General features: G+C 40.5%; 1 protein-coding gene across 1 annotated transcript in view; it reads right to left on the bottom strand.

The window, feature by feature from the left end:
* TrpA1 (Transient receptor potential cation channel A1) overlaps positions 1–15009 on the bottom strand; it is a 139959-nt gene that overhangs the window by 75128 nt on the left and 49822 nt on the right. The window contains exons 11-12 of the mRNA XM_068225998.1: positions 12780–12949; positions 9611–9755 (exon numbers count right to left, since the gene is read on the bottom strand). Of these exons, the coding sequence (XP_068082099.1) occupies positions 9611–9755; positions 12780–12949 (315 nt within the window). The remainder of the gene's footprint in view (positions 1–9610; positions 9756–12779; positions 12950–15009) is intronic.

Below are 15009 nucleotides of genomic sequence, written 5' to 3'. Positions count from 1 at the left end.
GGAAGGGGGGGGGGTAAAATTTGACTGAAGATAGTGTTGATTTCTTTTAATTAGGCTACTGATATCTCAAAAATGAAGATGTTACAGACGTGAAATTTGATGTTTTGAATCTGCTTTAAAAAGTAAAGAAACGCGTAATTTCCGAAAATCCAATGAGGGGGTGGGGTGAAATTATTGAAAAATTAATAGACTTAATTGTATGAGAATACTTACATCTAATAAAAACTATATTTGTTACAGGCGTGAAAATTTGTATTTGGATCTCCTTTAAAATCAAAGAAAAACGCGTTTTGGGGGGGGGGGAATAATCTTGGAGGGGGCGGGAGTGAAAAGGAGTTGAGTTCCTTTCATGAGGACACATAAATCAAAAACTGAAGAAGTTAGAGTCGTGATAATTGGTATTTAGAAAATACTTTACAATTAAAGAAACGAGTTTGATGCAGAAAAATTCACTTAGGGGTGGGGAGAGTGTGAAAGATGTCAAAAAAGTGATTTTTTTTTAATGGGGATACTTATATCTCAAAACTGAAGGTTATAGACGTGAACATTGGAGTTTGGAATCTCTTTTAAACATAAAGAAACACGCCTTCTTTTCTTTTTTGCGGGGGGTGGGGGGGAATGATGCCAACGACGGTGGGGTGTAAAAGGAGGTTAGACCAATTGATTTTACTGTTTATTCATTCCATTCCTGACCCTGTCGAATGACTGGAAACAGGCTGTGGATTTTCGATGTACTTATTCTGAACATAAACCGAACATTTTTAATCTTTCCTGGGTTCGTTTTCAAGAGCCATCTTTTCCTTCGGAGAACGTTCTTTGATTACAGTAGATTTTCCTGGCATATAAATAAAAATTAAAAACATTTGAAATAAACGATAGGAATGAGATTGACTGTCCAATTGTTCACCTCTATAATAAGGTCAATAATGCACGGAAGTATGTCATTCGTATCGCCAGAAATTCCGCGTACTTGCCTACGCCCGACAATGGTGCTGGTCACAATGCCAAAAATGACAATGGCAACAGATGGAATTTACCGCCAATTAGCGGTCTTGCATCTTGCTGTGGGGTCCAGAACATCTATAATAATAATAATAATAATAATAATAATAATAATAATAATAATAATAATAATAATAATAATAGTATTCTGGACCGTCGTTAAATGTGCGGACCGCGCTGGAAACGGGTTTGGACGGGTAATGACTACAAATGCAGTCCGGCCGCGGGTTCAGTATTGCCAAGGCACCCAAGAAGACACCACGCCGAATCTCCTCAAGAATTTGATCCATATTAAAAATGCTTATAGGAAAAGATGGCAAACTTTTAGAGACCGAACTGACCGGGTGGAATACATGGTCCTAGCCGGGGAAGTACGAAATCGATTGCTGGAAAGAAAGATTGAAAAATGGGAGGGAACTTGCCGTAATCTCTCAGAAAACAAGTCAGATCTCGAATTTTGACGGATTATATATAAATCGATATCCATTCAATTATACATTTCAGTATAATACCGTAGCGAAGCACGGGTATCTTGCTAGTGATTACATATAATTGTTACGCATACCTTTAGGTAAAGAAAAACCCATTTTAAACTTCGACGGAAATATTATGGAAGTCTTAAATATATTAAATGCACAAACACAACACTAACTCATTTCCCGCACATTGCATTCTCGCAGTTCGAGATGTTGGGAATAATCTTCATTTCCTTGCAGACACAATTCTATAGGCCTGTACATATTTTGAGACACTTTTCTCAAAGTTGCTGGTGTTATTTATGCCATATACACTGACTGACAGTGACAATGCAACACCAAGGAGGAGTGGTTCGAAAGGGATGAAAGTTGGGGAAAAAACAGAGTCGGCACGGAAGAATAATTGATGCTTATTTCAAACGGATATGCAGGTTACACAATGCACACGGCATCGACTCAGTAGGATGTAGAATCACCGCGAGCGGCAATGCACGCAGAAACACGTCGAGCTACAGAGTCAATAAGAGTGCGGGTGGTGTCCTGAGGGATGGTTCTCCATTCTCTGTCAACCATTGCCACAGTTGGTCGTCCGTACGAGGCTGGGGCAGAGTTTGCAAACGGCGTCCAATGAGATCCCACACGTGTTCGATTGGTGAGAGATCCGGAGAGTACGCTGGCCACGGAAGCATCTGTACACCTCGTAGAGCCTGTTGGGAGATGCGAGCAGTGTGTGGGCGGGCATTATCCTGCTGAAACAGAGCATTGGGCAGCCCCTGAAAGTACGACGCAGCACATGCTGCACGTAGCGGTGGGCATTTAACGTGCCTTGAATACGCACTAGAGGTGACGTGGAATCATACGCAATAGCGCCCCAAACCATGATGCCGCGTTGTCTAGCGGTAGGGCGCTCCACAGTTACTGCCGGATTTGACCTTTCTCCACGCCGACGCCACACTCGTCTGCGGTGACTATCACTGACAGAACAGAAGCGTGACTCATCGGAGAACACGACGTTCCGCCATTCCCTCATCCAAGTCGCTCTAGCCCGGCACCATGCCAGGCGTGCACGCCTATGCTGTGGAGTCAATGGTAGTCTTCTGAGCGGACGCCGGGAGTGCAGGCCTCCTTCAACCAATCGACGGGAAATTGTTCTGGTCGATATTGGAACAGCCAGGGTGTCTTGCACATGCTGAAGAATGGCGGTTGACGTGGCGTGCGGGGCTGCCACCGCTTGGCGCCGGATGCGCCGATCCTCGCGTGCTGACGTCACTCGGGCTGCGCCTGGACCCCTCGCACGTGCCACATGTCCCTGCGCCAACCATCTTCGCCACAGGCGCTGCACCGTGGACACATCCCTATGGGTATCGGCTGCGATTTGACGAAGCGACCAACCTGCCCTTCTCAGCCCGATCACCATACCCTCGTAAAGTCGTCTGTCTGCTGGAAATGCCTCCGTTGACGGCGGCCTGGCATTCTTAGCTATACACGTGTCCTGTGGCACACGACAACACGTTCTACAATGACTGTCGGCTGAGAAATCACGGTACGAATTGGGCCATTCGCCAACGCCGTGTCCCATTTATCGTTCGCTACGTGCGCAGCACAGCGGCGCATTTCACATCATGAGCGTACCTCAGTGACGTCAGTCTACCCTGCAATTGGCATAAAGTTCTGACCACTCCTTCTTGGTGTTGCATTTGCTCTGTCAGTCAGTGTATTTCGAAATTGCTTGTTTGCATCCACCTAATGAATACGTATTATCTTTCTACAATCTTTCTGGAAGAAAAACAGAAGGAAGACTGGAGGGGAAAAATTGGGCGAGCGGGCGATGGGGCAAAAATTTATCGAGATTATTAGATTATCGCGTGTGATAATTGCATGGTCTCGTCAGCAGTATGAAGAGTGGCGCCATGTTGCTAGAACCACCTGTAGCGCTCAATCCCCTGATTCAAACCCCCATCCCGTTGCAGAATAGGCTATCTGTATAGAGGATGCCGTCATCTGTTGTATCAAAATATAGAGGTCCAACGATCGCTCTTCCCGATACGCCTTTTTTTCCTGAAGGAAGCGGTAGTCCATACAATTCTTTGTGTATCATTCACGGGGGCCGTGTCGCAAAATCGGCATACGGCTTTACATGGTGTGGGTTCATCAGGATATTGGCGTCTCCATTTGCACTCAAAATAACCTTCCAAACACGCGACCCGCTCTGCACGCGCACTTGGCTTCGCACAGTGTAGCCAATGCACTGTTAATACAACACTAGAGGTTGTTCTGTTACGTCTGAAAATGTTCAACTGACAAACTTATCAACTTAATTCGTCAGGTACGTGAGCTTCGATTCTTCAAAGTCCGCTGTACTTATGAACGTCCTGTAAAGGTTTGTAAAGGTTTTTGTAACTGTATGGTGCCTACACAAAATAACCAAGCTACCTGATAAAAGAAAAAAATTTCAAAGAGTTTTAGTTCCATCTGGACATCGGTATTGAATGGTAAACTCATTGGACAGTAGAACAAAGCGGATGTGAATAGTTTATAGTATTTTGAATTTTAATTTGTTTCTTAATACGATGTTAAACTTGAGTAACTATGCTGTTATTAACGCTAGCTAATCGAGGAATGAGAAGTGAATGAATGATACATTAGTATGCCAGACATTTAACTCAGGTTTGAATAAAAGTTTTGTAATTCAGGATACTAGCATGACTGGGTAACTTTACATCAATTTTGAAGAAAATGTCTTACTTGTTTGCAGTGGAAATTTATTAAAGTATAGTTTTGATCCTTCACCTTAAGAATGCATAACACAAAAATTACTTGTTCATGCTATTTTTTTTTTCGCTATTTGCTTTACGTCGCACCGACACAGATAGGTCTTATGGCGACGAAGGGATAGGAAAGGCCTAGGAATGGGAAGGAAGCGGCCGTGGCCTTAATTAAGGCACAGCCCCAGCAGTTGCCTGGTGTGAAAATGGGAAACCACGGAAATCCATCTTCAGGGCTGCCGACAGTGGGGTTCGAACCCACTGTCTCTCGATTATTGGATACTGGCCGCACTTAAGCGACTGCAGCTATCGAGCTCGGTGTTCATGCTATTTAGAGAAAGTTTCATCATGTTCCAGTAACGTTTGGTGGGGTAATTTTGTGGCTTTAGTGTTACACAGCATCATCGCCTTAAACTTAAAAGTCACTACAGTGTGTGTAATGATGTTAGCATTTATCTGTATGACTTCGGATATATAGGTTAAAGACAAAGATGTGGGTTCAACTTTGGTCTACTCTCTTTTTTATTCGACATCAGTAAGACAAACGTTACAGCAGTACTGAGAAACGAGGATGAAAATATCCTTGTCATGCATCGTCATATTACGTAGTATATATACAGGGTGGGTCCGATGTAGCTCTCTAGCTTTAAATGTCCATAAGTGTTTTGTTAACTAATATTTTCACACGGAACGAGTTGTGGTCGGTTTTCAGGACTATGTGATGTGTGTACCTCAACAAAATTCCTCATGTGCTCCTGCGTTCTCCGCCAAACGACGTTAACGTAAGGGAGTGTCATCAATGGAATTCTGCAGGAAAATCTGAGGTACATATCCGAGGACAACTCTAATTCTGTCCTGTAATTCCTCCAGCGTGCGTGGCTTTGTTCGGCACACTTCTTCTTTGGCCCAATCCCACAGAAATAAGTCACAAGGGTTGAGGTCGGGACTTCTAGCAGACCTGTCATATGGTCCTCGCCGGCGAACGTCCTGGAAAGTGTTCATCCAGCCAGTCCCGAACGAGTAAGGCAAAATGAGCTGATATCAGTAAAATTGTCCCATATTGATATCACTGGCCACACACATATTCAGTACATTTAGCATCTGACGATACCGGTCGCTGTTCATGGTGCCTCATAATATGAATGAACCAATGATACGATCTGCGGTCATTCCGCACCAGGCTGTCAATTCTGGTCGACTTAGGGATTTTTCAACTGTCATTCCTGGATTTGTTTCTGCCCATTAATGGCAGTTGTATCGACTGACGAACCACCAACGTCAAAAGCCGCCTCATCGCTCCAAATAATGCTTTTGAATGCCTCCGGCCAATCGTTTTGCCATGAGAGAATAATTTCCCCATATTTCCTTCGCCTGTCAAAATCTTCACGCGATAATTCCTGAACATAATGGGGTTTCCAGGGTCTCCAGACTAGGTCCTTCTTTAATACAACGTGCACTGTATACCTGCAGATTCCACTCTCACGAGCTGCCTGGCGTGTTGATTTACCAGGACTGTGAGTGAATATCTCCCTCACTGCCTTTTTTTAGAGATCGCGTTTCCGAAGATCGTCCTCTTTTGGTTTACCCACAACTGACCCAGTTGCCATTATCTTGGTGTGACAATTCCTAATGGTGTGTCATGAAGGCCATGAACATCCCGCCAACATCGATGAATAAGAGCTACAGATCGCCACACTTCAAACCATGAAATATCCTGGGCGCACTCTTTTAAAATCAGCCTTCCTGCCATCTCGTTATTCACCGGAAGAAGACGCTACTTAAGGCCAGGGTAATTTCAGGAATACTTTAACAAAACATACTCAACTTTCATTAATAAATATTAACAATTAAAGAGCTTATGGACATTTAAGACTACGGAGCTACATCGCACCAACCCTCTATATATATATACTGTTTGAATGTAATCTGTTACAAATTATTTAGATTTTTATTATTTCAAATATAAGCAAATTTAAATTACTCTCTGATGATTATTAAAGCTTCAAAAACAGTCTAAATCATTATGTACAGCGAAACTCAGGGATCAGTAACTCATAAATCAATATCCAATAAATCCAATGAGCACCATTAGTGATTTAAATTTAACATGGTATCCATATGCTTTATAGTCTGCAGCTATGCTTTACCCATGTGACTGGATACCTTATAGGCTACATCAAATCATAGTAATATAAATCTATCAGATCGCACATTATAATTCAGAAACTAGCCGGTCTTGCATAAATCATGGCAAAACCCTTCTTTGTTTGCAGGTTTGACTTTCCAATCCTAAAGTAGAAAGTCCTATATTCAGAGCCCATTTCCTGTTTATTCTGCTGAACTGAGTGGCTCAGACGGCTAAGGCACTGGCTTTCTGAGCCCAAGTTGGCAGGTTTGACCCTGGGTTAGTGCTCAAATACGTCAAACCCGTGTCTGTAGGTTTACTGGTTCGTAAAAGGACTCCTGTGTGAAAACATCCGGTATCTCAGCGTCTTCGAAAACCGTAGTAGTAGTTAGTGTGATATAAAACCTATAACATTATTATTGACCATTTATTCTACACCAACTACTGTGTAAAGAGTAATAGTACTGCAGTACATACCTGTATCTTGGGCCTTATTAAGATTTCTATCCAAACTGCCGCTAATCACTATTATTAAGCTCTCATGATCGGCCACTGCACTGCTCGCTGTGAGTGATGCCAACCATACGCAACTGACACCGTCGATCGAGGAATGTTCGCACTACTTCGCCAATGTAATGTTCCATTCATCTTGACTCGTGCCCAGTTCGAAAGCAGATAATTCACTTCGCCTTGGAACGGTCTTTACACTCACTCTGGAGATGTCAGATCATACCTGATACAGGCACTTCCAAGACATCACGATACAGTGGTACCACCCACTATTACCTTTCAAAAACTGCTATCCCACGACATTTGGCATGTGATTGTTTCCAAAGCGAGGGAGGTAATCGGGGAAAATATGGATATCCCAAAATTACACCAAAATCCATATGTTTTAGTTATCGGTGGTAACAGGGAGGTGTGGCCGATGACCCAGATGTTAGGTCCCTTTAAACAACAATCATCATCAATAGGGAGATAGTTGGTATATAAGATTAAGTTTGGAGTCAAGCATGCCATCATGGAAATTGCAGTAGTTCACCAGTGTATGGAACAAAGTTGCCATCGAATGCGTGCAATGTTTACAGTGTTCGAACGTGTTTGAATCGATCAGATCACGTGTTCAGGCATCGATTAAAGTGCATAGTGGACGTTTTGAAGAGTTCAGTATCCTTGCTGGTACACTAGCATGGCTGCAGCTACACGAAATAATAAGGTCATTTAGGGATATCTCGACACGCTAAGCAAAAACCTGTAATTTTGATCATGCTTTATTTGCAAAATAGTTCAATTTTTACCTGGTGAATTTGTACACAGTCAGTGTATGTTTTCTATTATTTATGGCAAAAAACAACACTTCATATCATTGTAAATTAGAAAATAAATAAACGATGCAAAAATGTCCACTTCTCCCGCACTTAGGGAGAACCTGACACTAGGTAGGACCTCGGAAGAGTTACGGAACTATTGTACACAGTGGGCACATATAAACTGTTCGTCGTTTCCATTTTCCACACACATCTCGTGGAACCATTTCCTGCATTCCCCACTACACTGGACCCATGCCTCATTTCGGTTGTCGTCATAGAAATAGCCATCACATACTGCGCAGTAATTCTCCGAGCAATTACGACTGCTTGAGGAACTAATCCTGAGAAGTCACCATGGCGGATTCTTGCACTCTTCTTAGACTTCTTTTTCCAGATAGGAGTCTTAATATCGGAACAGGAGATAACTCCTGCACTGAGCAACTCGGAGGTGTAAATGCAGGTGAGGCTTCATGTTCCTGTGATAATGTAGGACAACTGGCCTTAGCTTCTACAGCAATATCTTCTCCAACATGTACGTGATTTGAACCATTTTCGTCTTGCACAAGGTCGTATTCAAAAATGTCTTCTTGGAGGATATCGTGATTGTACGGATAAATGCCACATTTCCTAAATCCGCCGGTAACATTTCCTGCTGTTGCCGATTTGTCCCAAGCCATCTTTAGAAGGTCTCCAAAATTATCTTTAGTGATCCCTTTTCCCGGGAGTGTCGGGATCTCCCACGCTTGTCATGTCGACATCTCCCCGAGTTACATTGGCAGGCAAGAGGTGGCAGCACTTACCACGCTGAATGATTGGCGATTTGGAAATGACATGGCCTCTTCTCCAAAACGCGCTTTGTGCGCCTAACCTCAAACATTGTCTTAAAAATATCGCATATCTACGTATTTCGTTATACAACCTACTCATTATCTTATAGTACGTTACTTTTCCATCACATATCACTTACATACTCACCTTCAACTATTCAGATGTCTTGTATTTATAGTGATAATCGTCTGCTACCAGGATCAAAATGAGCACAACACCCTACGGCTCCAATACATGTAGTTACTAGTTCGACCTGTAGAGTACTGTGGTCACCAGTGGCGCTAAGCTTAAAAGTGTCGAGTTCTCCCTCATGTCGGGATCTCCCTAAGTTACCTTATATGGCTAGTTAGGTTATTGCAAAATCTAGCAGTACAGAGTTCAAAAGTTTGTAACTCGTAAACGATCGATAGTACGACATACGTTCATGGAGACGTTTTGTAGTCCTTCGGGGTGTACTATCCATTCCAACGAAATTTTATTATATCCCACATGTTTTGGAAGTGTAACTAATGTTATTGGTTTCAAGATTACGTACCACTTATTACTTGTACGGTTTCTGAGATCCTAGGTGTCAGTATGTTGTCCCGCAGGAGTTCAGTTGCATTGCCAGTAAATCTACCGACACGAGGATGCCGTAAATGAGCACCTTCAAATACCACCGGAATGAACCGGAATTGTACCCGCGTATTTGAGCTTAGAAGGCCAGCGCTCTACCATGTGACCTCCGCGGCGTGACTTTGGGAAGTGTAAACCACCCTACTATTGAATATTTAATATCACCTTCATGAACGTATGAAAATTAAATTAAAAACAAATTCGTTTTACTTCAATAGTTCATTCATTCAAAGCAAATTCATTTCAATATTTTAAGCAGTTTATATACTACTCATTAAATGATAAATATTAGCTATTCAAATCGATCAGGTCATCATTTCAATTTTCTTACTTTCTTCTCAAATATTTCCCTGGAAAGGTAATCGAACATATTCAGATGTCTAGATAATGAATTGGTCATATATAAGATACTTTATATCCATTCACTAATAGTTTTAATTAAACTTTAGTTATGGTTGTAATTATCGCTTGCTGGCATGCTATACTTACGTAGTACGACTTAGAGTCCTTTTTGCAGTTCGCCTTCGTTATACACTTATCTTGTACAGCTTCAAACACCTTTGGCATTGAAGCTATGAGGGCTAAGGTGACACAAGGATGTTTGTCAGATTTTAAGGCCATCACTTCCTGAGCCCTGAAACACAGTTAAGAATTAAAATAATTTAAACTACCTCGCAAAATATTGAAGATAGGTTCCCAAATAAGGAAGATCACAATTTGAAGCTAAGACAAATGTTAATTTTTTCCGTAATCATGAGTCATGTTTTGAGAAATCATATGACTCTTAGTATAACCACTGAATGTGTAACTTTAGGAATATTTATGAAGAATACTGTATGCTCAGTGTCCTTCAACATTTCATGTGACGAAATTTTCTTCAAAATAAAACAGAGATTGGCAGCTTCATTTTCTGTTACAAAGGAAAACTGTTTTATTCAGTTAAACTTAGTTAATGTATAACTGTGGGTTTCTCAGTCTGTCGAAACTAATTCAGTATATCATAAATTTAGAAACTACCTGGATAATAAAATATGTTTTAAGAGATTCTTCCCGAGAAAAGATAGCATCATTTAAAAACAGAATGACATGTTTCGCTCTTCAAACACCATATCATCGGGTTCCCTCAAATGACACTTTTAACTTTTAAATATTTTATGAATTGGTAAATGTTATTAAAAAACAACTTGGCGAACGAAATGGAATTCGATGGGGAGAAATCACTATTAATAGGGCTTATGGAAGAAAGAAAGTAGAACTGGCTGAGTCAGCAAAGAGGATACATCCGGTTGTGCTAGGAGTAAGTGATATTCGGGTAAGGGGAGATAACAAGGCAGAGATAGGAGATTATAAAGTGTACTTGACGGGTGTTAGAAAGGGAAGGGCAGATTCCGGGGTAGGGCTCCTTATCAGGAATACCAATGCACGCCACATAGTTTCTGTTCGGCACGAAAATGAGCGAATGATGTGAGTAGATTTGGCAGTTGGAGGAATTAGGACGAGAATTGTCTCAGTGTATTCACCATGTGAGGGTGCAGATGAGGATGAAGTTGACAAGTTTTATGAAGCATTGAGTGACATCGTGGTCAGAGTCAACAACAAGGATAGGATAGTGCTAATGGGCAATTTAAATGCGAGAGTTGGGAATAAAACTGAAGGATACGAAAGGGTGATTGGTAAATGTGGGGAAGATATGGAAATAATAGGAATGGGAAGCGTTTCCTGGACTTCTGTGCTAGTATGGGTTAGCAGATACGAATATATTCTTAAAGCATAAAGCTATTCACCGCTACACATGGGAGGCTAGGGGTACCAGATCCATAATAGACTATATCTTAACCGACTTCGAATTCAGGAAATCTGTTAGGAATGTACGAGTTTTCCAGGGATTTTTCGATGATACTGACCATTAAATCCGCCCTGCGAAGATACCAAGGGCGTAAGACATGTCAAGAGGAATTTAAGACCGACTTTTCAGAGTACACTCCAAATTAGTCAAATCAGGAAATTAGGTCAAATAAATTTCGTCTCGGCGTATTTAATCACGCTCCGCAACCTCTTGTACTGGTGGTCTACCTTGTACAGCTTTATATATCTTTGGCATTGAAGCTAACAGGCCTAACGTGACACAAGGTGGCTTGTCATATTTTAAGGTCATCACCTCCTATCTGGAAACACAGATAAGAATATTGTGTTTGTGTTTTACTGTTGCCACATATATCGACCAAACAATGCGTAATTTCCATACCAGACACAGAGAACTCAAAAAATCAATTAGACACGACAGACACTCAGCCTACTGTGAACACATATACGACAACGCCCACCATTTCAGTGACATCAGCACAGATATTAAAATATTACAAGTCGAAAACAATAGTAAATCACTATATACTATGGAGTCAATAGAAATATACATCGCGAAATAGGCTAACCAGAATAACCTCAATGACCATACACTCCTAAAATATTCCCCACTTTTTATCTAATAAATTAAATCACATATTGTTAAAATTCAACATCCATTAATTAAACAATGTGGTTATCTACTAGCTATAATTAAACAACCCGGAAATCATTACCGAAAGAATTTCAAATACAATAACAATAATCAAAATAATAAAATTATAAGTACAGTTCCTCGAAAGGCGTTAATGTCACCGGAATGTAACGTAACGAAATGTTGTTAACAAACTAGCCAACTGGCTTCACACCAATGACAAAGCGTTTCATTACCTTTCACGTTTTGCTATATTAGTAAAGAAAGTGTTTGCACTGCTGGTGTACTTCATTAAGATAAGTTCTAACTTTAAAATATGGGGCCGATGACCTTCGATGTTAGGCCTCTTTAAACAACAATCATCATAATCATCATCATCATCATAATCATCATCACTTTAAATTATTCAAAGGGTATAAACAGAATTTAAACATGTATACTTTTACATTTAATAATATTCATATTATATTATTTCATAATATATTTTAAATTACTAAAAGTGTGATTTGGTAGAATATGATAATTTTTTGAAATACGAAACATGTCGTTCTGTTTTTCATTAATGGTATATTTTTCAGGCAGGATCTGTTAGTACATGTTTTCTTTCTCATGTATTTTCTAAGTTTATGTTGTACCGAAATAGTTTCGATAGGCTGAAGAAGTTGACAGTTATGAAAAGTTGAGAAACGGGTAAAGCTGTCACCTTATCGATAGTTTTTGAGGGACGTGTAGGGATAAGAACGGTAAAGGTAGACCAAGGTATAAATTCGACAAAGAGATTAGAGTAGACGTGGGGTGTAAGAGTTACGTAGAAATAAGGACACGGTGGCAAAGAGTTCTGAATGACGTCAGTCTATGGACTGATGACACAAACAGCATTCTCGTTGAGTATTGTATGTGCCTGTGGTTGATCTTGTGTTCCGTGAATATTCGCTACTTAAATATAATATTATTAATGTAATTTAACCTCAACGGTGTAGGGATTTCTGGCGTCACATATTCATCTACTAACCACATGTTCTATACTTGAGACACAACTAGAAATATTTCATAAGATACCTATTCCACCACTAAAGCAGACTTCCTCGTAGTTCTAAAATTAATTCTTAGATCACAGGTGGTATACGAATCTTATTTTCTGTAATCTGACAGGATATTTACCTTTCTTCATGAGTGACCATTGCAAGTGCAGCTTCAGGAAATTTATAGTAAATGGCATAATCTATTGCGCTCATATCCATCGAGTTGTAAAGTAACTTGCAGTCCATGGAGAGCAGAAGTGCTATAGCATTTGGCTTGTTCTCCATGGTTGCCAAATGTAATGCGGTGTTCTGAAAGAAAGAAATTACTGTTTAACTACATGGTTTACTCAACTACTAAAACACTATCGTAGGAAAGGCTCATGAAAAAATTGCACAAGACTTGGGATAGTTGCCTTGAACGTACTACTTCTTCCTCTAATGTGTTTCTACATACCTTACGACTAATATGCATGCTATTATTATTATTATTATTATTATTATTATTATTATTATTATTATTATTATTATTATTGTGCTTAGACAGAATGAGGGACTAGATATTCATTTAGAGTCTGGTTGCACACAGTCTACGATATCATTCTGTGAAATATTTGGTTGTAACAAGCATTTCATGCCCGGTCCGGGATGCGAACGACGCTGCACGATCTTGAAGGCAGAAGCTCTAAGTACGCGTAAAGAGAGAGAGAGATCTCAGTAGAGCGTAGCCTTGGTATTGCGCTCTCTGTTGTGGAGGCGAGCGCGAGGTAGGACGCTACGCTCAACTGATGCTTATGTCAGAAGACGGAGTTAAATTTAAAAGGTTCTAACTTGAGAACTGAATATTCTCATCGAATTCCCTGCATATTCTTGGATACCGACTCACACATTCCGCGCGTCAAGTAACAATAATAATAATAAAAAATTCGTCACATCCAAAGAAATTAACAAGTAAGGAATCAATCAAATTAGCATAATTTGTAACATTTTGTAATTTAAGAAAGTCAATTACATATCGGGCGCATTCTTAATGACGCACTTTAGACAGATAGGTGGTGATAAAGGCCAGATGTTATAGCACTTATCTCGACGCAGATAGGGGAGTCACCGCACCCCACCGCTTCGCCCGCTAAAATGTAAGAGGACATTTTAGAGATTACCAGTAAACCTCCAATGCGATTCAAACAAAAATAGATCAGAAAATAGAATACGTCAAGATGTATAAACCCATTCTACTGTGAGAGACAATTATTAGCGGATCGATTTTTTCGATCTGGGAGGAGTTTTCGCTCTCCATAGCCGACGACCCGTGTCTACCATATAAGGCCAGCCAAGACAAACCTCTATACTCAGCATATTTGGCATTGTGCTAGCCATAGGTCTACTCTACGTCAGTCCGATACGCATTCATAGTGCAGTTATATCTTCTGAGTGTGAAGTTATAGTTGGGGTGTGTGGACGTGTGAAATACTAATCCCAGTATTCAATAAGAGAATACACAGGAGTAGTATTATTGCAGCCTCAGTGAATATGTTAAACAGGAACGGGTACATTTACAAAAAAAATCGTCATGACGTAGTGAGATACTGAATATAGAGAACCAGTAGTCATTGTACTGTGATTAACGTGTGCAGTTGTAGGCGACAACCATCTTAACAAATTAACATAGTCAGGTTAGCCAGGAAAGTGCACCATTAATGCACAGTGACGTTCACGTAGGAACAAATGAATCAGGAAATATTTATCTCTGTAATGTACGGGAATCGAGTAGCGGTCTTCAGGGTCAGTGATCGCTAATTGGGTAGCCCATTTCGAGTCTATGAGTATATCTATCAATGTCATGTTACCCGAAGTCATATAGGCAGTGCTTCAAGTGACCGATTCCTATTTGTTCGCATGTATGCGACTGCTCTTCGAACCCATTATTCATCATTCCGAGAACGCGCCTGTATGCCTGCGAAATTCCTGTTTGGAGACAACGCAGAACGTCCAGCAGTTGGAGGTAGCAGTTCAAGACATCACGGGTTCAACATGGAACGAGGTGAACCAAGGACTTTCCGCAAGCGAGACGACAACTATGGTTAACTAAATCCACATAGGTACCTAAAAATGACATTAGATTACACAACAATATAATAAGTACATTCCCATGATATCCGTGGCATGAAAATCAGCCGTGTCGCATTAATATGTAAAACTTTACTTTGTAAATAGAATTCAGCAGCATGCATTTTGATTTTCTCATAACGTGTAGGTGATGAAATACGCGTGTTTCAATGGGGTAAGGTATTTTTATTAGTTTCCTTGTCTTCCGTGATTAGTTGTTAATCACAAAATTATTCCGAGAATTTGCATTACCTAGAGTATAAAGT

This window comes from Anabrus simplex, chromosome 2 (genome assembly GCF_040414725.1).
Source record: "Anabrus simplex isolate iqAnaSimp1 chromosome 2, ASM4041472v1, whole genome shotgun sequence".
Lineage (NCBI taxonomy): Eukaryota > Metazoa > Arthropoda > Insecta > Orthoptera > Tettigoniidae > Anabrus > Anabrus simplex.
Note: the sequence above shows the minus strand (reverse complement) of the source record. Positions and strands in the feature narration are given on the sequence as shown.